Source organism: Durio zibethinus, chromosome 2 (genome assembly GCF_047325235.1).
Source record: "Durio zibethinus cultivar Kanyao isolate XHJ-2024 chromosome 2, ASM4732523v1, whole genome shotgun sequence".
In the NCBI taxonomy this organism is placed as follows: domain Eukaryota; kingdom Viridiplantae; phylum Streptophyta; class Magnoliopsida; order Malvales; family Malvaceae; genus Durio; species Durio zibethinus.
Window position 1 is genome coordinate 5,008,598 of NC_143163.1, and position 22,959 is coordinate 5,031,556.

General features: G+C 31.0%; 1 protein-coding gene and 2 pseudogenes across 1 annotated transcript; all 3 read left to right on the forward strand.

Annotated features, from left to right (window-relative positions):
- Window positions 1–1,435: 1,435 nt before the first annotated feature.
- On the forward strand, window positions 1,436–2,288 carry LOC149519910 (aminoaldehyde dehydrogenase 2, peroxisomal pseudogene; annotated as a pseudogene).
- A 4,024-nt stretch (window positions 2,289–6,312) lies between these two features.
- LOC111308316 (UV-B-induced protein At3g17800, chloroplastic pseudogene) lies at window positions 6,313–7,836 on the forward strand (annotated as a pseudogene).
- A 12,119-nt stretch (window positions 7,837–19,955) lies between these two features.
- LOC111308317 (transcription factor bHLH84-like) lies at window positions 19,956–22,565 on the forward strand. Its single transcript, XM_089751632.1, has 5 exons — window positions 19,956–21,481; window positions 21,520–21,835; window positions 21,948–22,013; window positions 22,088–22,153; window positions 22,281–22,565. Exons 1-5 carry the CDS (start codon window positions 20,664–20,666, stop codon window positions 22,377–22,379), a joined length of 1,365 nt encoding a protein of 454 aa, XP_089607758.1. The 5' UTR covers window positions 19,956–20,663; the 3' UTR covers window positions 22,380–22,565.
- The last annotated feature ends 394 nt before the right edge of the window (window positions 22,566–22,959 follow it).

Here is a 22,959-nt window from a genome sequence, read left to right on the forward strand (position 1 = left end):
AATTATGGTGCTAAAGGTTCAAGGATAGCTCCACCAAACTACCCCACTCACCAGTACAATACAAGAGCTCAAGCCAGACTAATGGAATAAGAAAATTTCAGTCATTTAGAGAGAATAGAGAAAGCTCAGGAGAAGTTAAAAGAAGAGTTGAATAAGATTTTAGAGGCTTTGAACAAGCTAACCAAGGGGAAGGCAATAGAAGAGAATGCTAGCCAATAGGAGAATGATGACCCATTGTGCCCTCTTGGTTTCGAGCCACATCAAGCCTAATCTGTACAAGGTCTATCACCACAACAGTTCACTTATCCTGTATGTATAATGCCATCAACTTCAAATTAAGGACAATTCTTATCTTTACTGAAAAGGTAGTAGAACCAATATCAATCCATAATTTGGATGATCTAGAAGAAAAGTTGATGCTTAAGGAGAATGGGACTTTAGAAGCCTCAAAAGTTGAATAGAAGATGAACATGTTAGAGAAAATGCTGCGAGCAGTGGAAGGAGTTAGTTTTTATAGCTCAGTTGATGCTGTTGGGCCCTGTTTAGTTCTTGATGTGGTTATTCTTCCAAAATTCAAGGTGCTGAAGTTCGAGAAATACTATGATACAAAGTGTCCACATTACTATGTATTGTCAAAAAATGACTGCCCATACCAATAATGAAAAGCTCTTTATGCATGCATCTAAGACAACCTCACTGGCTCTACTGCTAGGTGGTACGTCTAGTTAGACAGAAATCGTATTGGTTCTAGGAGCGATATGGCTTATACTTTCATTAGTCGATACTAGCATATAATAGACTTGACCCTTGATCATCTTTCTTTATAGAATATGAATAAGAAAGTAACTGAATCATTCAAAAAATATGCCCAACGGTGGAGAGATATTGCTTCTCAAGTGTATCCTCCTTTGACTGAAAAAGAGATCACTGTATTATTTGTCAATACTTTGAAATCCCTCTATTATGAAGAGATGATAGGAAATACCATAAAAAATTTTGCTGACATGGTGATCTCAGGCGAAATCATTGAGAATGGTAAGCTGAAAGGAAAAGAAACCAAGAAGACACCCAAGAAGAAAGAGACTAAAGCTCAAGCTGTAGGCTTTGACAGATAATTTAGGGGATATCAACCCATCTACCCTCAGATTACTCTCTATACTATCCTACTGTGAACAATGCTTCATCTTATCCATACCAACTAGCCCCCACAACCACCTAATTCATCCATATACCAGCCCATTTTTATCCCCTAAGCTCCCATATACAGCCTTAATAGTCAAACTCTTGCAAGACCTTAAATTCATCCTATTAGCTTGAAAAGTGGTTCACGAGAGCAATGGACTATTCGAAAAAAACTTGTATTTGATCCAATCCTCATGACTTATACGAAGTTATACTGAGAGCTCTATAATAGCCACCTAATTGCCTCCAAGCCATGTGGACCCACTTAAACCACTTTATCCTAAGTGGTATGATCCTACAGCTCATTATGACTACCATTATAAAATTACTGGCCATTGCATTAAAAATTACATAACTCTAAAGCATGAGGTACAACGATTAATCAAGGATGGAATGAGCTTCAGCTTCTGGCACTGTTAGTGCCAAGTATTTACGAGCCATCGTTTCCAAGATAACAGAAAGAAAATCTGAATTAGCAAAGCTTGAGTAATTGATTACAGGAAACTACTTGATGAAGCAACTTAGGATATTGATAATGTTGCTGGATGTTTTGAGTACTATACATACCTTACTGAAGACATTTAACAGGTTGTTATCTCTCTTCCTATTAAGACATTTAAGAGTTATGTGCTTAAAGAACCATTTGAGGTCATTGGATTGATTACTCTATGGAATTATCCACTGTTGATGGTCACCTGAAAAGTAGCTCTTACTTTGTTTACAGATTGTGCTACAATACTGAAGCCTTTCGGGTTGGTACCTATCACCTGTTTGGAGCTGGCTAATGTATGTAGAAAGGTTGGTTTTCCTCCAGATGTCTTGAATATTCTGACTGGATTGAGCCTGAAAGTTACGATTCCTTTGGCATATCATCCCAATGTTGACAAGATTACCTTTATCAGAAGCAATACAACAGGGAGCATGATAATGGAAGCAGCCGCTTAAATGGTCAAGCCTGTATCTTTAGAACTCGACAAAAAAAGCTCAATCATTTTGTTTGAGGATCAAGAATATGAAGAGTCACAATGAATCAATGGGGTGAGATAAAAATCCTTCACCTGGTTGCCCAGGGGCATGATTTTAAAGAGGATGTTAAAACTACTTAAATGCCACTTGTCATTCTAAGAGTTCTTTTAAAGTAATGTTAGGATTTTTTTTCTGCAATATGATTTCACTTGTTATCATCTTAATAAGGGCAAGTTAATGCATTTCATTACATTTTCTCTTTTACTTGACCATTATTCCATGCCCTGTTACCTTTCATAACTTTACATTCCCATTTTCAAATTTTAGATGATGAATATTTAGACAATGATAACAATAATTCTGAGATTTAATTTTGAGAACTCATCCACATTAATATGAAAAGATGATTTGAGCAAAAAGTAAGCTGTTACTGGAGGTGAAATAGATATGTCTTGAAGATGTGTAATCTTTTATACAAGTTCATGAGCTTTGTTCAATAGATGATGTTCAAGAAAGGCATTCACAATTGAGATGAAAAATGGCCATCTTTCTTTTACCATTCGAAAAACCATTTATTGCTACCCCTTTGAGTCTATCATGATTTTTTTTTCTTGAAGAACCCCAACCAAGGATCACCCTCTACACTGGAAGGTAATTTTTTAAAAAAAAAAAATCATAAAAGGTCTCAAAGATGGAAAGAGAAAGAAAAACAAAAAAAAAATACCACACATGATTTGGGGTAAAGTAATGAGAATCCTTTGTGTGAAGAAAGAAAAAATAGTGAAACGATGTGGGGGCAAAATGCCAAGTTGTATCAAATGATCCTTTGGTTTTGAACCTTTTTGATACATGTTTTGAGCCTATTATATCCATTTTTTTATGACCCTTCACCTTGGCCTACATTACAACCTTGAAAAGCTCATTTGGATCAAGTGTGAATGCTTAACTTGAATGACCATATGTTGAGTGAAGGCATGCTCATTATGAAACAATGGAATCGTTGCTCTAAAGTTGGATGTGTGAAAGATATCAACAATGGATGAAAAATGAAAAAAAAAAAAGAAGATGATGAAAAAAATAAAAAAAAAAGAAAGAAGAAAAAATGAGAAAATGAGAAAATGAAAAAATGAAAAAAAGAGATTCAAATTTAAAACCTGAAAGGGGATTTTGGTAGAAAAAGATCCAGGTCAAATGGTTCACATGAATAGAAGATCAAAGACATCTGAAGATCCCTCAAAGACTGGGACAAAGTTCACCAAGCTCAAGATGACTTCAATAGTAAATGGAATGAGTTTTTGAAAAAAAATCCTAGATTAATGTTAAGAATTGTCTGAATATTCATCATTTGGACATACCATCCATCCCAATGACATGTATCCAATTTGTTTTCTTTCTCATTTATTTTGTACCAAAATAGATCTTCATTGATTATTTTTACCATAATTCACCTTGTGTTCTCTTATTATTATACCCCTAGAATGAATTGAGAGAATGTTTGATTGCATTGTATTTGTCAAGAATTGAAATGATAATGAATGAATGAATATGTGTTTAAAAGAGTCTTGCATTCATTTGAAAAAAAATCTAAGATTATGGTGGTAACAAAATAAAGAAATGGTAGAAACCTAAAAGAGATGATTTAGAAGGATATATGATGTGACCAAATGAAAAATATGATGGGACAAATCTTGAAAAGTGGTATAACCAAGTGATGAGTACAAGGATGAATTGGTCGATATGACTTGCAAGTTATGATTGAATGATCAGTGGATAAAGTTTGTTTTGGAATGGTTAATGCTGAGACACCTATGAGTAATGATCCAGTGATGGTGGATGAAACTTGTTTTAAAATTTGTTAGTGTTGAAAAGTTCATTGAATGATGGTCAAGTGATGATCGATTGATGAAGCTTATTCCAAAGTATTGAGAAACTGAACAAGGGAAAATATGAGATGGTAGGGTCTTAAGGACCATATTCCATAATTATTTAGGATTTCATGACATTATTGATATTCGCATTACATGCATCATGGTGGCATTGTCGCTTGAATAGTACATGCACATAATTTGATGAATTAAACTTTGTTTGGACATGCATGGCACTATGAGGATATAGGTTACCGCGTTTGCATCATTAATAAAGCATTTGCATCTTTGATCATAACATTCATTCATGCAAATTGTTGAGTCACTTGAAAAATAAATTGTGAATATTTTGATGAGAATTTTTAAGAACTCAAATGAGAGTTTTTGAGGGGTGAAACCCTAAAGTTCGTCGAATGTGAATCTTCGAACAAATGAAAAGTTTTAAACTTTTGGATGTGAATCTCCAAAATACAAAGCTTCAACCCTTTGGATATGAACTTCTAACGTTTCAAATGAGAATCTTTGAACTTAGATGCAAAACTCTAAGTTTTATTGCATGTGAGCCTTTGAACTCAAATGAAAAGCTTTGAATTTTTGGATGTGAATCTCTAAAATTCAAATGAAAAGCTTTAGATTTTTGGATATGAATTCCAAGTTTGCCAAATGAAAATCTTTGAAAAAAAAAAAGCCTTGAACTTTTGGATGTGAATCTCCAAAATTCAAATGAGGAACTTTAATGCGAATCTTGCAAGTTGCAAATGCAAATATTGAGATCTTGCAAATTTGAATGAAACTGAAAATTTGAGAATCAAATTTCAGTAAATTCTTACGAAGTTAAAAGGTTCTTGCGAATCTGAACTTATGAATGTGAACTCAAATTATGAATCTTTCAGTTCCTATTACAAAATTTCTTCAATCATGATCTATAACTCCTTTGGTATAACTCCTTTGCACATGATTGTCAATGAGCCATTTATTTTCTAAAGTTTCGTTGCCTCTGTTTAGAGGAGCAATTTACTTTTTCAAAGTCATGGTACCTCTGTTTAGAGGAGCAATTTACTTTCTAAAAGTCGTAGTGCCTCTGTTTAAAGGAGCAATTTACTTTTCAAAGTCGTGGTGCCTCTGTTTAGAGGAGCAATTTACTTTTCAAAAGTCGTGGTGCCTCTGTTTAGAGGAGCAATTTACTTTTCAAAGTCGTTGAGCCTCTGTTTAGAGGAGCTTTGAAAAAATAAAAAACAAAAACAAAATTTAAATAAAAAAATAAAAAAAACAAAAAAATTACCTCTGTTTAAGGGAGCTTTGTTTATGTTTCTCAAAATCATTAAGCCTTTGTTTAGAGGAGCTTTGATCAATTTAAAAAAAAAAGTAAAAAAACAAAAAAAAAGTTGAGCCTCTGTTTAAAGGAGCTTTGTTTCTCAAAGTCGTTGAGCTTCTGCTTAGAGGAGCTTTGATCAAAATTTAAAAAAAAAAGTAAAACAAAATAGGTAAAAAAAAAAGCTGGTTGAGTCTTGAATGTGTGTCTACGTCTTTGCACAATTTCTGTTTCACGAAAAATGTACAAATAGGGGCAGCTGTAGACACCCCATTTTGTTCGAGATTCTTTGTCAATTGAGACCAATCCAAGCTCAATTGCAGGGATTTTTATTCATTTTTATTTTATATTTTGTTATTTCATATTTATCATTTTTATTTTTATTTTATGATTTATTTGCTTTATTTTTTTCTTTTGATTATCTGATTAATTAAAAAAAAGAAGAAAAAAAGCTAAAAGATTGAGATTAAGCTTGGTGATTATGATGATTGTTATCTAGATGTTAATCTTTAGCATTGGATGACTAATTGGAATTGAATTGAAACTCTATCAGCATGGGTCTATATATCAACAATGAATATACAAGCTGAAGGGGAGAGAAAAAGATAAAAAAAGAATCTGATTAGGAGAGGGAGAGAAATTCGAATAGGAGAAGGAAAAAGAGAGTGAACAAAAAAAAAAGAGTCATAAAAAGACTCCGGACTCTAGCAGCAACTTAACCCAACGTCACCCTTCTCCATCATTGCCATCACTAGCCTTAGTCCCGTGGGATGTCATTGCTAAATTGAAAACCAGACCTCATATTACACTGCCATTTTTGTTCAAGCCAAACTCCCACCATTGGTGCCAGAGCCACTATCTCCATTCATAACCATTTCCAGCAGTATCTAAAACTACTTTTCACCTAACCACAATTCCAGATTCGATAATAGAACCCAAGCAGTCAATAGCTAGCACTCGGCAGCGGTGCAACGCCTGCAGCTCTCGGTAGGCCAAGGCCATATCAGTTGCGCAACAATAAGAATATAAACAAAGGTAAAATTACCCCCCTCCTGGCCCATGGGTCTCATAGTAATAGTTCTCAAGTCTCAAGTCTTCAAAGGCTGAAGATGGAAGCACCCACAAGCAAAGCCATTTTGATTGGATCTTTTATGTTCGTACATCGGCCTTCAACCTCTGTTACTAGATCAATTTTTTGGGCTGCCAATGGCTTTCATTTTCTACGTTTCGTTACCGAACCACGCCTCCCTTTCCCGATTAAGCATTATTCTTCAGTCTCTTACTCAAAATCACGAAATAGGAGAATGGCTTTGGGGAGTAGGAGAAGCATAGTTGTTAAGGCATCATCATCACCAGACTCAGCTGAACCCACTGCTCCAATTGCATCGCTTCAGATGGAGTCTCCAATTGGGTAATTTTTATCTCAAATCTTGATAAGCCATCCATATCTTGTGCCTGCAATAGTTGAACAGCAGCTTGAACATCTTCAAACTGATCACGATGCTGAGCAGAAAAAGGAAGAGCTGTCTGCTTCTGGAATGGATTTAGTATTGTATAAGAGAATTGCTGAGGTTAAGGCTAATGAGCGAAAAAGGGTTTTAGAAAAGATCCTCTATGCATTGGTTGTACAAAAGTTTATGGATGCCAATGTCTCTTTGGTGCCTACAATAACTCCCTCTTTTACATATCCTTCAGGTCAAGTGGATACGTGGCCAAGCCAAGAAAATGAGCTTGAGCAGCTTCACTCACCTGAGGCCTATGAAATGATCCAAAACCACTTAGCTCTCATTTTGGGAAATTGAGTAGGTGATTCAACATCTGTAGTACAGATAAGTAAATTCAGGGGTGGGTAAGTCTATGTTGCATCAGTGATGTATGGATATTTCCTGAAGCGGGTTGACCAGCGATTTCAGCTTAAGAAGTCCATGAAAATCTTTCCAAATTCTTTAAATGGTGAAGGAAATAGTATTGAGCAAGTTGTGGGGGAGGACATGAGACCTGCTGCTCTAGGGGACTCCTATCAAGCTATTTCATTAGACCCTGAAGTCTCATCTTGGTCTGGTGGCATCAATCCTGAAGGTTTTGGTCATTGGATAAACCCCTCTCGGTTACGGACTTATGTGATGTCTTTTGTTGGGGAGACATTTCATAGACATGCTATAATTAGATTAAAAGAAGCTGTTAGCATTATTAAGAAGCAACACAGAGGCCCTATTTGGAAGACCTGAGATTGTTATAACTCCACGGGGCGCTGTTGATTCTTCCAAGCATGAGCTTATTAAAATTAGCTTTGTTGGTTTGAAGAGACTTGTTTTGGAGGCTGTGACTTTTGGTTCTTTTCTATGGGATGTTAAAAGCTTCGTGGACTTAAGGTACCATTTTGTTATAAATTAGCTATGTTAAATTACATCCCTGCCAAAGCAAACTTTGTAGTGGGAACTCAACTGACTAAACTATGGTTTAATTGAGTGTAAATTTGGTGATTGTTACTTAGCAATTGGCATTGGTTATTCTGTATATATTTCAGTTTTCTTAAAAAAAAAAAAATTTCAAAAAAAAAAAAGTTTTTGAGGAAAAGTTTAAAATATCAATTTTCCTCGAAATTAAAAGTTTCAAAAAATATTTTTAGGGAAAAGTTGAAAATATCAATTTTCCTCGAAATTAAAAGTTTCAAAAAATATTTTTGGGGAAAAGTTGAAAGTATCAATTTTCATTAAAAATAAATTTTAAAAAAATAAATTTTTGAGGAAAAGTTGAAAGTCTCAATTTTCCTCGAAATTAAAGTTTCAAAAGATATTTTTGGGGAAAAGTTGAAAGTATCAATTTTCCCTACACAAAAACAATCATTCTTTTTTTTTTTTTATTTTTTTTAAATGTTAAATAATCCGACGATGTAGCCTCTACAAGTGAAACAATAGTTTTTCTTGCATACTCCTGAGGTGAGGGAATTTTCTCAATTTTCTGCCAAAAGTATTAGAGTCAATTGAGAATAATTTTCAATAATTAATTACTTGATAAATTTTTAAGGCTCATTGGATAACACAAATTTAAGCTGGTACCATCTTTTGATAGACGTTGTGAGGGTGCTATAACCTTCCTTACACGTAACCAAACTCCCGAACCCTATTCTGGTTAGTAGACCTGAACCTATTCTTTTTGAGACCCTTAAACTTAGGTGTTTCCCGAAAGGACAGATTCTTTAGGTGGCCAATCGCATCTAGATAAAAAAGATTGGTGGTGACTCCTTAAGTCAATGTCTAGCGATAGATCTCCGGATCTAGACGTTATGACAATGCATACCCCTTATATTAATTGTTTATAAGATTTCATATAATATATTCGATATCTTAATATGTGCTTTACCTTATTCTTTTTCTTTCTTAGAAAATCAAAGAACAACAAAAAAAATTCAGTCCAAACAAGTATATCACCATCGAACATCGAGAAAGGGTTATGCAAATGTCAAATATGATTTTATAAGTATTCACAGACTTATTTTATACTCAGAAATGAATATTTATAAACATTCATTTAATAGATTTTGATTATTATATAGTGTTAATTTATTAAGAATCATCTAGCTCCGGCATCGAAGTTTCTATATGGGATGTATGAAAATAATGACATATGCGAAAGAATAGATCATTTGTAGATGAAGCAACCAAAAATATGGCTAAAAAGATTATATGTATAACTACTTATTTTATCATGTATGATTGGCTTTGTGCTTGTATGCATGACTATATACTTGTATAACTTTGTTGTTACGCCTCATCTTATTATTATCTTTCAGGATGATTTTGCTACTAAATTTAAATCTGATGAACTGTCAACTAGTTATAGTGAAGATCTCTTGTCTTTAGCATTATGAGCGAAAGAAAGACATGGTCAAGTTCGTAAGGTTGGTAGATTTATGTTACCATAAAAGTTCTTAAATAATCAACCCAACACCCCTATAATGATGAATACACAATATGAAGTAATCATTCAGCAACAACAGCAAAGACTTGATGACCAAGAACAATGCCTGAATGATCGATAGCAACAACTCGCAGTTTTAGATGCGATGTTGGCAGCAATATAGCCTAACATGCCTGAAGGGTAGTCGGATAGCAACATACAGCAAAGACAAGCTTCCGTTTCAAGTCAGCCAACAAATTTCTCCTTTAGTATCACCCATGGAGTATGATTTAGCTTATTCACTTAATATTATTATTTGTATATTATATTTATTGATTTGGTTTTAATACTTATATTTCATTATATATTATAGCAGGATGTTGGGACTCATAGGTTGACCCTTACTGAGGTTACCATTAATGCGTTATCTAATTATGTACTTGATCATTTATTCGAAGAAATGTCATTACCGTTGATTCCAAGGATGGGTTATTTGATCATCCATTAGTTTCTTACATTGGGGCGCCTGAAATTGAGGCATTTTGTACCCTAGATGAAATATCAGCTTTTGATATTGTTGCTTATATGTGGTTAGCTTATAAATTTAAATATGCAAAGTCAATACCTATTAATCCATATTAAGGTGTATTACTAACTAATACTGCTGATTATTATCATACAGTTTCCTATATAGAGAGATCAAAGAGAGATTAAAGTGAGACAAATGACCCATAGATTTAGATTCATTAACTTGAATCTAATTAGTGAGTAGAGTGGTATTGTCGTTATTCGTGGTCATCATGTGGGTCAACGCATGTAAAAATGGGCTGATTATTTTTTGGTGCCGTATAATACTACTTAAATTATAATCATACAACTAATTATTTCAACTTTACCCCAATATGAAATGATGCGTAATTTGAGTATATCATCCTTATAATTTTGCAGTCGTCGTTAGCAGTTTATTGTAATTGATACTAATTCTTTTATGTCATACTTATTTAACTCTGCTCAACCAATGACAAAGCCTAACTGCGATATTCATAATTTTATAAAAAAGTATTACATGTTATTATATTATCTTGTGTTTCAACATAATTACTTTTATTTTTGTATTAACAATTTTTTTCTATTGAATTTAAGTGAATGTTTGCAGTTAATAAGAAAACAAAGATAAAATGAGAGTTATTACCAATAAATATGAAATTTAATCTCAATATGCTTAGTTTGTTTAGATAAATGTTTCTTAAACCCACTAAATTTATTTTTCAAGAATCTTGCCAACCAGGATATACTGAATGTGGATATTATGTCCTTCGTTTTATGATGGAGATAGTTTTATATGATTTTATGATCACACCATTTAAGATTAGTATTAATTCATACAATAGTAATATCTTCTAATAAAAAAAACCTAAATTATATTCTCGTTTATTAACACTTACTTTTGATTTTTTTTTTATAATGAGAGTTTAAATGAAGCTTCACCAAAAACGAACTTGATGAAGTCCGTAAAGAGTGGTCTAATTATGTATTATCATTCAGCACACCTTAAGGTCTAAGAATGTTGGTTGGGTGTAAATATATGCATTATATTGTTTATAATGTTTTTAACATGCCATGTTGAATGGATAATTTTTAATTTTTTATTGAGGTATTAGTTTAATATTATTGGTATATCCTTTTTTTATATCAATTGGTAGCTTATATGAATACAAATATATTGAGTACGATTATTTGAAAAAAGTTTTTTTATATGGCAATATTATCAGTTATAAATTCGAATGTGTGGCATAATATTGAAATACTACAATGTTCATAATTTAAATTTCAAACTATAATTCATAGTATCATGAATATATATTTGATTCATACAAGCACGAATCTGATATAAATAAACCCATGTTTAACATGCGAAGCAGTGATTGGTATATTTACAACCTTCCATTTCCTATCCTAATTGAATAAAAAAGTTTCCAAAATTATACAATGAATCTGTAAACATGTAGTGTAATCTACATATGTCTATGAAGAGGAAAGTCAAACGATGGGCGATATGCATTACATTTGTTTAATTATTTCATAATGTAATTACTTCTAAATACAACTAGTATCATAAAGAAAAACTCAACTTTGTGATTTTCTTTCATCATATACTCATAGCAATGAGTATTTCATCAAGCATGAATTCGTTGAGTTGCATTATTTCATTAATTGTGATTTTTTTCTATTTGAATGCTTGACTTCTGTCTTAAAGTAAATTGAAATGTCCTCTATAACATTCATAGCCCGATCATATGAAGCACCAATATTGTCAATCTGATGCTTCAACCCAACAATTGTTCCATCATCACTCATAGTACATTTTTTACTTGACAACGTCATCCTAGCATTATTCGAAGTAGTAGAACCAATTTCATCCTCATCGTCTCCTCTTTCCTCATTTCCTTTAACATGCATAGCAAACTCAAGAGATAAGTAAGCATCCTCATTAGCATTTAATGATTCAATTGTATCAGCTATTGTATCAGTTCATTGATCGATTGCTCTATCAGATCCGAATATCATTTTAAATTCATCAAAATATGAGCAAGGTTTGTTTCATAACCCTCTAACATATTGGTGTGACTGGTAACGTTCAAACAATAATGAATCAAATAAAAGCTATTGAAAAAAAAGTAAAAAAAATAGATAAGCCATAATATCATCTAAAAAAACTTATTTAAACCCACTCATTAAATACTTTTTTTTTAGTTGTGATACATTTTTCTTGATCATTCCACCCAAATCCACTAGAATTTTTCAGATCACAATTTGTGTATTATTGTCTCTTAAGCAGCTTAACCTTAGATTCAACGCGGGGGTGACTTTAAGTTGTGAAGTAGGAATGACTTGTTTTAGCATTCATTCAATATAACTTAGATATCCGATGTAGAATATCCCATTATCCGCTTTCCATCTATGATCATCAGCCAAAGAATGTAGGCATTAAACTAAATGCGAATCTTTCTCTCTAGTCCATGAGTGGTTACTAAAGCCAAAACTATCTTATCATTTTTTGGAAGCTCATCAAACAAATTGTGATAGATTGTCATGTAATGAAGACTTTTCAATTCCTAATCAAATGGTTGGACATTTTGAAACAATATCAATATAGTAAATAAAAAACAATCAATGGAACAAAATAAACAAATACACATGAAAAGATAACAATGCATTCTCCAAATTGTAATATTCATTGGACACTATCAACCATATGGTGCATAAAATAAAAACTATTTAGGTAAATAAATAATAAAATACAAAACATATCTATAATGTTATTATCCCCCGAATTACAACTAATGGGTGAGCATATCATTAGTTAGATTATCTCTAATCTGAGTCCAATAATCAGATGGTTCAACATGCGTAATCAAATATTGATGATCAGATTCATGTGGTTAGGATATATTTCTTTCGGCAACATCCCCTTCAATAGGATTAAAAACAATCTTAGACCTAATAAAATTATGGAGAAGGCAACAAGCAAAAATGATTCTACACTGTGTCTTAATTGAATAAAATAACTTTTCTCTTAAAATTGTCCATCTAGCTTTCAATATACTAAAATATCTCTCAATACAATTTTTTGCTTGAGAGTGTTTCATGTTGAAGTATTCTTATAGGGTTGTCAGTTAGAGTCCTGCTCTTCAATTATTAAGATGGTACATTGACCTCTATAAGGTGCCAAAAATCCTTCCCTATTTGTATATGCAGAATCAAATAAATATTAATTACCTATTACAACAATCAACAACATTACTAATATGGAAATAAGCAATGTCGTTATTAGCATTACATGAACATAATACAAATAATACATTGTGGGATCCTCATCCCATTCCTGTGTGTAATTGAATCCCTTAACACTTTGCCATCTACTGCAGAACCTTCCTATCTCGATAGAACATATATAAATTGCATATTTTGGGTGTAAATACCTAGGAGATTGGAAGCAATTTCATTTTTCGTAGTCCTGAATCTAGGTCGGTCAACTGCGTCAACGTTAACTTTAATGTATGTCCTATCTAACGCACCCAAATAACTCTTGAACAATTTTTATCTATTATCTGTTGAATTTTTTGGTATGGGTTTGACTTACAGCGTTTGCAATCTTAAAATAGAATTCAACATATAATGGAATTATCTACTAATTGTCTTTTTATATTTGGCCACTTGATGCTTCACAATCTTATTTTTTGTATGATGGGCAACAATGTTGAGGAAACTAATTACTAGTTCTTTTATTAACGTATGTTTAATGATTTTAACCTCCATTCTGTTTTAAGCAAATGACATAATTTTGCAAAAATTCTCTTGTCCATTCTAATATGATTTACACACAGTATATTACTTTCAAAGACCATTGCATTTAAGTTAACTCTTTAATACGTAGGTTATCATAGGATGTTCCATCATAAGATAGTCTGCATTATTTTTTTACGTCAATATTTAATAAAGTTACGCAATAAAACATACTAAAGCAACAAAGTCTCCATCTAGTTCAATTACATCATAAGCAATGTAACCAATCACATCTTCTTTAATGAAAAATCAGCCATAACTGTTTTGAAGAAAGAATATCATTAAAGTTGAAAACACAATGGAAAGCAAATCTTGGCATATGGTGGATGGAATCCTCCTACATCATCAAATAAAATATAAATCACAAACAAAACATTGGAAGTTTGGAAGAAGTTAAAATAATTTAACCATAAAACATATAATATATACTGAAACACCTTTAATCCAAAGCTAAACGACATCTAAAAAATGAAGAATAAGTTCATTGAAAGGCAACATGGATTACACACTATCAATAAGAAAGTATACACACTATTTTGCGTAAAAATCGACGATAAACTTAATAAGATAAAGATTAAATGATGGATGAGGAAGCTGAAATTTTTTCAAAGAGAAAAGCAAATGCTATGAGTTGAGATCTGTCAAAATATAAATTTCAATTGTATTTCTAATTGAAACATGAAAAAGACATGGAATAAAGCATTCTATATATACACACATCATAGGAATAAAGCATTCTATATATACACACATCATATTTGATAGTTATATTCTCTTCTGCTTCATGATTAGATATTAGAATATTCATATTGTCAGACATGGTCATCGAAAGGGAAAGCAAAATTTTTAATATGGAACAATTAAGACGGTTGTAAGAAGAAACGCCTCAATTGATGATCAATGAAGGTATTTTTTCATGCAAACGCTTTAATCATTTATTTATAGGTGTATCTGAAGAAAGATCATGTCATAACACTCTGATCCATGAACATAAAAATGAATAGTTTTTAAATAATAATTATTTAAGGTGTTTCTAGCCAAAAATACCTTGAATAACCTTCATTCAATTTTTGTAATGGATTATTCAAGGTATTTTCTTAACAAAAACGCCTTGACTAATCTCTAATAAAAAATTGAAAGTGATTATTCAAGGTATTTTTTAATCTTGTTAATAGGTCTCAACAATTTGAAATACGATACGATAATATGATACAAATAAAATATATGAAGATAATACTGTTTAAAATTTTACAAAAACTATAAATATGTTTAATAAAATCAAAAAATTATATTTTATATTTTTGTGTTGACACAAATTATAACACATGATTTTCATATAAAATACGATACAAACATAATATTTGATATAACACGGTAACACAAATTATCAGATCTACCAATAACTTACGAGGCGAACGAAGAGTTCAGGCCTTAGACGAATATAATATAAGTGAATTATATTTTTAAATAATTGATTTTTGTCCCTTAATTATCTTAACAATTCACAGCTTAAAACTCAATTCAAATTTGCAACTGAGCAGTGTAGAATAATTGAGGAAATCCCCTGCCGCTAGCGAAGTGGAAGGCAAGTTATTGGTGGTTTCATATAGGAAATTTGTAAGCATACTCTGATTAATATTCATTCATGCGAATAAAAGATTATGTACACATTTATATGCGTACTCGGTGTGTAATATTGCTGCTTTCATACTAGTATTATTTAATTTAATTTCCTAACTCATCCACATTTAAACGAAAATAAGTTGATAATTAAGCCCCGTTGCAAAAGCTATATATATCCAATTATGATTAGAAATTATTTGTGAATAAGTATTACCAATATATTTTGAATAAATGTTTTTTATTCAAAGTTATTAAAAATTAAAATTTAATCATTAAATTAGTAATTTAATGTTTTATTAATGGATCACACAATTATTATCATATAAATAAATTTTAATTCAACTTAGAGTGGAATGGACATGTTTATTATTGATTAAATTAAATATATATCAATGAATATATATTGTAGAGAGTAGAGAACTGGATTTGAAATTCATTGATTACGTTTAAATTCCAAAACTCATTAATATCTTCATTTTAACGGAAAATCCCTAAATTCATTGATTAAGTATAAATTCTCAAGCATAAATTTATTTACATTAACAAATTGACAACATGCTATATGATAAAGAGCAAGAACTCTTTCAACAATCTCTTTAGTATTTTAAAAGAATTTTTGATGAATCGTTTTTTAATATGTTTTGTTTTTATTTATTTATATTAATTTATTTAATAAATTGAATACGAACATAAATTTGTTTGATTTGTTTATGTTTATGAGCAAACTTGTTTAAAATTATTTAAAACTTGCTTATTTATTGTTTGTTATAATAATACTAACAAAATTATATTTTATCTTTTATTTTAATCTTATTTTAAAATTCATTTATATTCATTTAAGATTTATTTATTTAAATTCATTTGATTATAATTTTTTTATTATTCATGAATGTGTATATATATATTTTTATAAATATATTAATTAAAATATATTAATTTAATATTTATGAATGAGTTCATTTAATTTAATCGAATCGAACACAAATAAAATATAAATAGAATATAAATATCTTATCATTTAAACGAATTGGACTCAAATAAATAAAGTAATTTTTTTACGAATATGATCCAAATCTGAACATCCCTAACAATAAACCAACAAATCACATTATACATTCGTTCATTTCCGTTAGATCGTTTGCAACCCTACCTCCGATTGAATTTTCTTTAAGGCTTCTCTATCTGTTTCTCACTCAACAATCCTATCTTACTTAAAAAAAAAATCGCTTTCTGTATTTCGATCCTCCCCCTTCTCTTCTTCCGCAAAACGAAAGACCTTTGCCACACGCAGAAGCAGAAGAAAAGGTCAGAAATTCCAAAATACATGGCTTTTCCAGTGGAGATACTGATGCTGATGCTTACGGATTTGCTCTTACTGCTTTGCCTTGTTTTGGACATTTATAAATTATATAAAAAAATAATCCTCGGTTTATATATTTTAATACCTTTTCTTTTTGCTATAGCTAACGTGAGTTATACTTTATTATATATTAACGTTGATAACCTTACAAATTTTTTAAACCTCGTTTCATAAAATATGATACTTGTTGGCATCCAATAAATTTAAAATTTTTATTTTTTATTTTTAAATTTCAATTTCTTTTATTTTTAAATTTTATAGTTATTCCAAAAAAATTGAAAATCTAGACAGTTTCTAATTTCTAGACTCTACTGTTCAAATTCATATCCAAAAGTGCTACTGATTATTTAATTGTAACTATAAAATTTTTTATGCTTAGATTAACATTTAAAGCAAGAAATTAATTAATTAAACAATAGAATTTGAGATTTTTTATTCTCAACTCTTGAACTCAAATTAAAATCTTTAGATAAATAAAAAATAAGGTTTCTAAATAATTTTTATAAATTATTATTTATTAATATACATGTTAATCAACATATTAATTTCTAGTACATCTAAATCTTGCATACACAAGAATATATAGTTTCTAAGTTTTTTTTTTTTTTTTTGCTAAAATTATGTTAAATGATTTTAGTTTTTATATTAACCAAAGGATAAAATTTACATGAAATTTTTTAGGTAAAATTTGTGAAATTCATTTTTAAAAATGATTTAATAAAAATGTCAAACTAATAAATTAATAAAGTTCAATGTGGAGATCAATAATATATAAAAAATTAAAAATATTATTTATAATTCAAATTTGATTGATACTTGTTTAACGATAAAAATTTATTAAAATATTTATGTATAAAAATTTATTAAAAATATTTATGTATAAAAAATTTTTAAATTTTTTTCAAATTTTACACATTTAATTTATGTAATTAGTTATTTCAATTTATTAATTTTTATTTTTAAGTTAAAATTTTATTTAATCATTTTTAATAAAAAAATTTACAAATTTCATCTAAAAAATTTTATTAAAATTTTTTTCCTAACCAGTGGCAACCATAAGGCCGGCATTGGCCAGGTCTAACATTGAGCCTAATTGTGAGCCGATATACAATAGTACAGAACCATAGATTTATTAGGTATGGACCATGAAATCCCTAACTGCATGCACCATACTTGTTGGACCACATTTAAATTAATTAAAAAAGAACATGCCAATCAAATTATTCCTTCTTTCTCTCCTAAATTAAGAACCAATATATATTTTATTTCTTGTTTCTCTCCTTACAACACTTGAAAATATTGGAGGTAGTAGGTAGTCCAGTTTTTTTAAAAAAATAAAAATAAAAATAAGAATATTACAACTCAATTTTAAAATCTTCATTTATATCTATTATCGAATTAATGTAACTCTACCATATAAGTTAAGCCAAATATTCAAATGGGTGATTCATAATTAGTCAATTAGAAATATATTTCTTACTCTAATTTATTGAATGGGTTATGTGAATGATAAAATACTAGTACATTTTATTAAAAAAAAATTGAAAGCTAATTTTCTTATTAACAATTGATTTATTGATAAAGTGTTAAATTATTAATTTTAGTTATCAAAATTCAATTAATTTCTAATAATTCTAAATATACAAAAAAATTTCTTCCCACCTAAATTTCAAATTCCCATAAACTATAAAACGACAACAAAAACATGTAACAGCAAAGCCTATCAAACAGTAAATACCCACACAAATTTTTTGGACCAAATTAAGTGCTGAAAACAAATAATTAATGTAGCAAATTAAAATAGCCACATGAATCGTGCAGGCTGGACATGAATCAACGAAAGAAAAATAAATTTGGGATTATTGTCATGCAAAGAAGAACAAAATCAGATTTCAGGAGTTTAAACTTAATAAAAATATTATTATTATACTACCAATCCAACCCTGCAACAGATCGTGCAATGGCCGGCCTTCATCTCAGCTTTACAATATTTGATTCATTGTTATCTATTTTTCATTTTTTTTTTCCTTTCAATTAGCAAAATTTTTCAATATTGACGCCTAAAATGGAGAGGAAAGACCGCCGGAATCATAGGCAAGAAATATGACTTTGGAGAAGTTTTATATCACATGTGGTTTAATTAATAATTTTCGATTTTTATGCATTTTATGTCTGAAAGGTATTTCTTCTGTCATTGCAATAACAAACAAATATGGAGATTTTTTATTTTATTTTTTATTGTTAGTGTGATAAAATATAAGTATATTTGTGAAAGTAATAGATATGGGATATTGATAAATAGATTTGAGAATATATTGATGGATTTATTGATGGAGAGAGAGTATTTTTGTTTTAAACCCAAATTTATGGGTTGATTAGATTCCATTTTCTATTTGGATTTGATTTTTTTTTAAATGATTAAGGAAAAATATTTTCTTACAATGATTCAAATATATATTTTTTATAATAAATGATCAAGTATTAATTCAATATTGTTTTTTAAGAAAATTAAAAGATGAAAATTCATAATGTGAATAAGGTAAAAATGACAACCTAAATTGTTTTTTTTTTGGTTTGGTAAGGAATCTTAATTGTTCTTTGAGTTTGAAGTAAAGAGACAAATGAATATTTTATACAATAAATTATATAGGTAAGAAGCTGTATGCTTAAGGTATTATTATTTAAAACGAGTTTATATTTGATATACGAATAATGCATATATTTTATGCACCATTAATTAGTTATATAATTTCACCTCGTTGATGAGTAATTTTAAAAACTAAAATGATAAATATCCTTAAATTTCAATCAAAAAAAAGTTAATTAGGGAAGGAGATTGCCATATGGATTTAAAAGCCTCTGGCAGAATACACAAGAAGGCCAGAATATTGGGGGCTTTAAGTAATGTTGAAAACCCTTGCTACCGCTAGCCCTCTAGATATAAATAATCCATTTATGTTCTCATTTTGCATCAAAACATCAATTTATTAATTCAACAACTCACTTTCCAAACAAGTATTTTGCAATTTACTTTTTTTTTTAGATATATAAATAGATTTTTCAATCTCCCGAATTAAGTTAAACGTGTTGTATAAAGTTAAAGTCATACATTTAAAACTAGTGTTAGCCAAATATCACCTTTGAATCAATCCTTTTTTGGCATTGACAATTTACCCTTATATCTTATTGTTGTTCCTTCGTGTTGTAGAGGTAAAACTAGAGAGGGTCTTTGCTTTCCATCCAATTAATGATGTTGGAGCATATATGACTATGGCACGAGAGTTACTGGACATGGATCTGCAACGGACAAGAGATAGTAACCTTTATCATAATTAAGAAATTCGCATGTCCTTGAGAATGTACCACCATTGGAAACATATTCATAGAAATATGGTTTATGATCTTGAGATACATGTAACATGATTGAATACACCACATAATTGAAATTAGAAAGAGCTGTGGCTTATAAGCAGTAGTGATCAACAACATTCACAGCATATATATTCATACAAATCTGGTTTATGATCTTCAGATACAAGAAAAAGGTAGAAAATTTTTTATTCTGGTAACTTCAAAAAAAAAGAACACTTGTTAGCATTTTCTAAAGTTCAAAGAACACTTGTTAGGATTCAGGACAATTGAAGGAGACAGCATCCGAAAGGTAGATATACTGTCTGGTTCCACGTAGTTTTGAGAATGTCATCATACTCATCTCCACGATGTGGCCGCCCTTTCCTCGTGTCATTTTCATTCTTTACTTTAATATGTTTATCATATTCAAGTTAAGACTCCCCACGTCTCTTCACCATTGACAGGTGTGATTCTCCTTCCCTTTCCCTCTTCACCAAATCTCCTTTTCCATTCCTGTCTGAATAATTGACCAGTTCTTTTTTATCCCACCTAATCTTAGTTCATCTCTGATAGTCAGATCGTTTTCTCGAGTTCTAAATCATTCTCTTGGGTACGGTTAGATATAAGAGTCTCCGGACGTTTGAGGCAGTTAAAATATTGCATTATTTTATTGTTTCCGAGTTGTACTTGGGCCCATTACGGACTTGTGCATATCAGTGACAGGAAATATCCGGCTCTAATAATTGGTAATTATGAAATGAGATATTGTTCAATTAATGCTTTTGGTGACATTCTTCACGGCTGTTGGGTATATATATGTCTCTTTATCCTGTTTCTCTTCAAGGATCAAAAACAACTCGAGCTTCTCTTAGTAGCAAACACTTCGAACCCAAAACCCTTTTCTCCAAAAGTCTTCCAGGGAAAAATGGAGTCTATGGGAGCCATTTCAGAAGGAGAGTGGAGCTCTCTTTGTGGAATGTACTCCACTGAGGAGGCTGATTTCATGGCTCAATTGCTCAGTAGATGTCCCCTTCCTGATGAGCTAGATGGGCGTTCAAACTTGGGAATTCCATCTACTTTTTGGCCTGGCCATCAATATTCAACAATAAATATGACAGGAGCTTCGTACTGTTCCTCAGATGATGTTAACACTAGTTCATTCAGTTTTTCGCAAGGAAGTAGTTATAGTGCTGGTGGTAGTATTCTTTTTCCCTCTTCAAGTCAAGAGAGCTACTACCTGAGTGATTCTAATCCAATTTTCGTAGCCAATAATAGCCCCATGTCAATGGTTTTTGGTATGGAAGATGCAACAAACACAAGTTCCTATCTCGTCGAAGGTGATGATTGCTTGAACCAAGAAATGGGCAATGGAAATGTAGAACAGGATGGCAAAAGCCACCAAGAACCTGCTGTTCCCAATAAGAAATTTGAACCCAAAAGGGAATCTGAGATGCCACAGCCAGAACCAATCACAGGGAAAAAAAATAACACCATATCAGAAAATTCTAAGAAAAGATCTCGAAGTTCAGGAGATGTGAGTACAAAGACATATGCATCTTTCTTTCTCAGCAAATTGTTACTTTCTTGCTGATATAAAGCCATCTTTTTCCAAGATGCCTGTGCCAAAAATTATTTTATGCATCATCTTCTCATCACAATTTAATGGTGCAGATCCAAAAGAACCGGAGAAATGCAAGGTCTAAGAAGAACCAAAGTAGCGTCTCAAGTACGAACAACGATGAAGATGTTAATGCCGTCCTCAACGGGCAAAGCTCGGCCAGTTGCTCATCAGAGGATGACTCAAATGCTTCTCAGGAGTTGAATGGAGGAGTGACCTCGAGCTCAAAAGGAGAAGCAGCACTGAGTTTGAATGGCAAAACAAGAGCTAGTAGGGGAGCAGCGACTGATCCCCAAAGCCTTTATGCAAGGGTAACTATATATATACTAACTATTGGATCAATCACAAGACAAATGTGGTTAAACATTGCTTCCGTCAAATGTAAAACCAATTAATAATCAATCTTTCTTATCTATTTTTTAGAAAAGAAGGGAAAGAATTAATGAGAGGCTGAGAATTTTACAGAACCTTGTCCCCAACGGAACAAAGGTAGGCTCTACACTCTTGAAGCTGAGAAATCTTATAATCACGAATCTATACAAATTCATTCTTTGATATTGCAGGTTGATATTAGCACAATGCTTGAAGAAGCTGTCCAATATGTAAAGTTTTTGCAGCTCCAGATTAAGGTAATAACAAACAAAGGATCCTTATTATAAGCATCAGTGCACTCCATTCACAGATAAACGAAGATTGGTCTTCTGATCTTCTGAATTTACCATTCTAATTTGTTTTCCGTTTTCGAGAATCTTGCAGCTGTTAAATTCTGATGATTTATGGATGTATGCACCCATTGCTTACAATGGAATGGACATTGGACTTGATCTGAAGGTCGCCACGCCAAAACGATCGTAGAAGATGTGGCCTGAGGACCACTCTAACACATTGGCCATCTGCATTAAATTGAAATAATTAGTCGTTGCCATTTTGTAATGGATTTATTTCTTTTTAAGTACATAAATTCCAATAATTACCACGAATCATTTATCAAATTTGTCCATTTCTTTCTTGTAATCATATTACATATACAATAGTTAATTGAGCAGATTTTCTACGTTTTGAAGATTTTTGGCTCCACACAGCTGAAAAATGTTTTGGTTTTTAGATGTTTTCTATGCAAAATCATGTCCATTGGGTGATATACTCATTATCAGTTGACATCAATTCTATGGAAAGTTACTCAGAGCAAGAACAAATATCTTGAAATATTCTCAATGTATACTCCATATATAGTCCATAGAAACAAAACTAATTAATGGACATACAAATAACTTCTACAAGTCAAATATGGTAACACAGTAAATGATATGACTTCTCGCTTTCAACATACGCAACTAAAAGATAAAAAAAATCTTTGCCATTTTGTTCCTATGTGTATTTATGTGACTTGTTGTCTTGGAGGTGTTTCATGTTGATATAGAATGGAAAACAATGT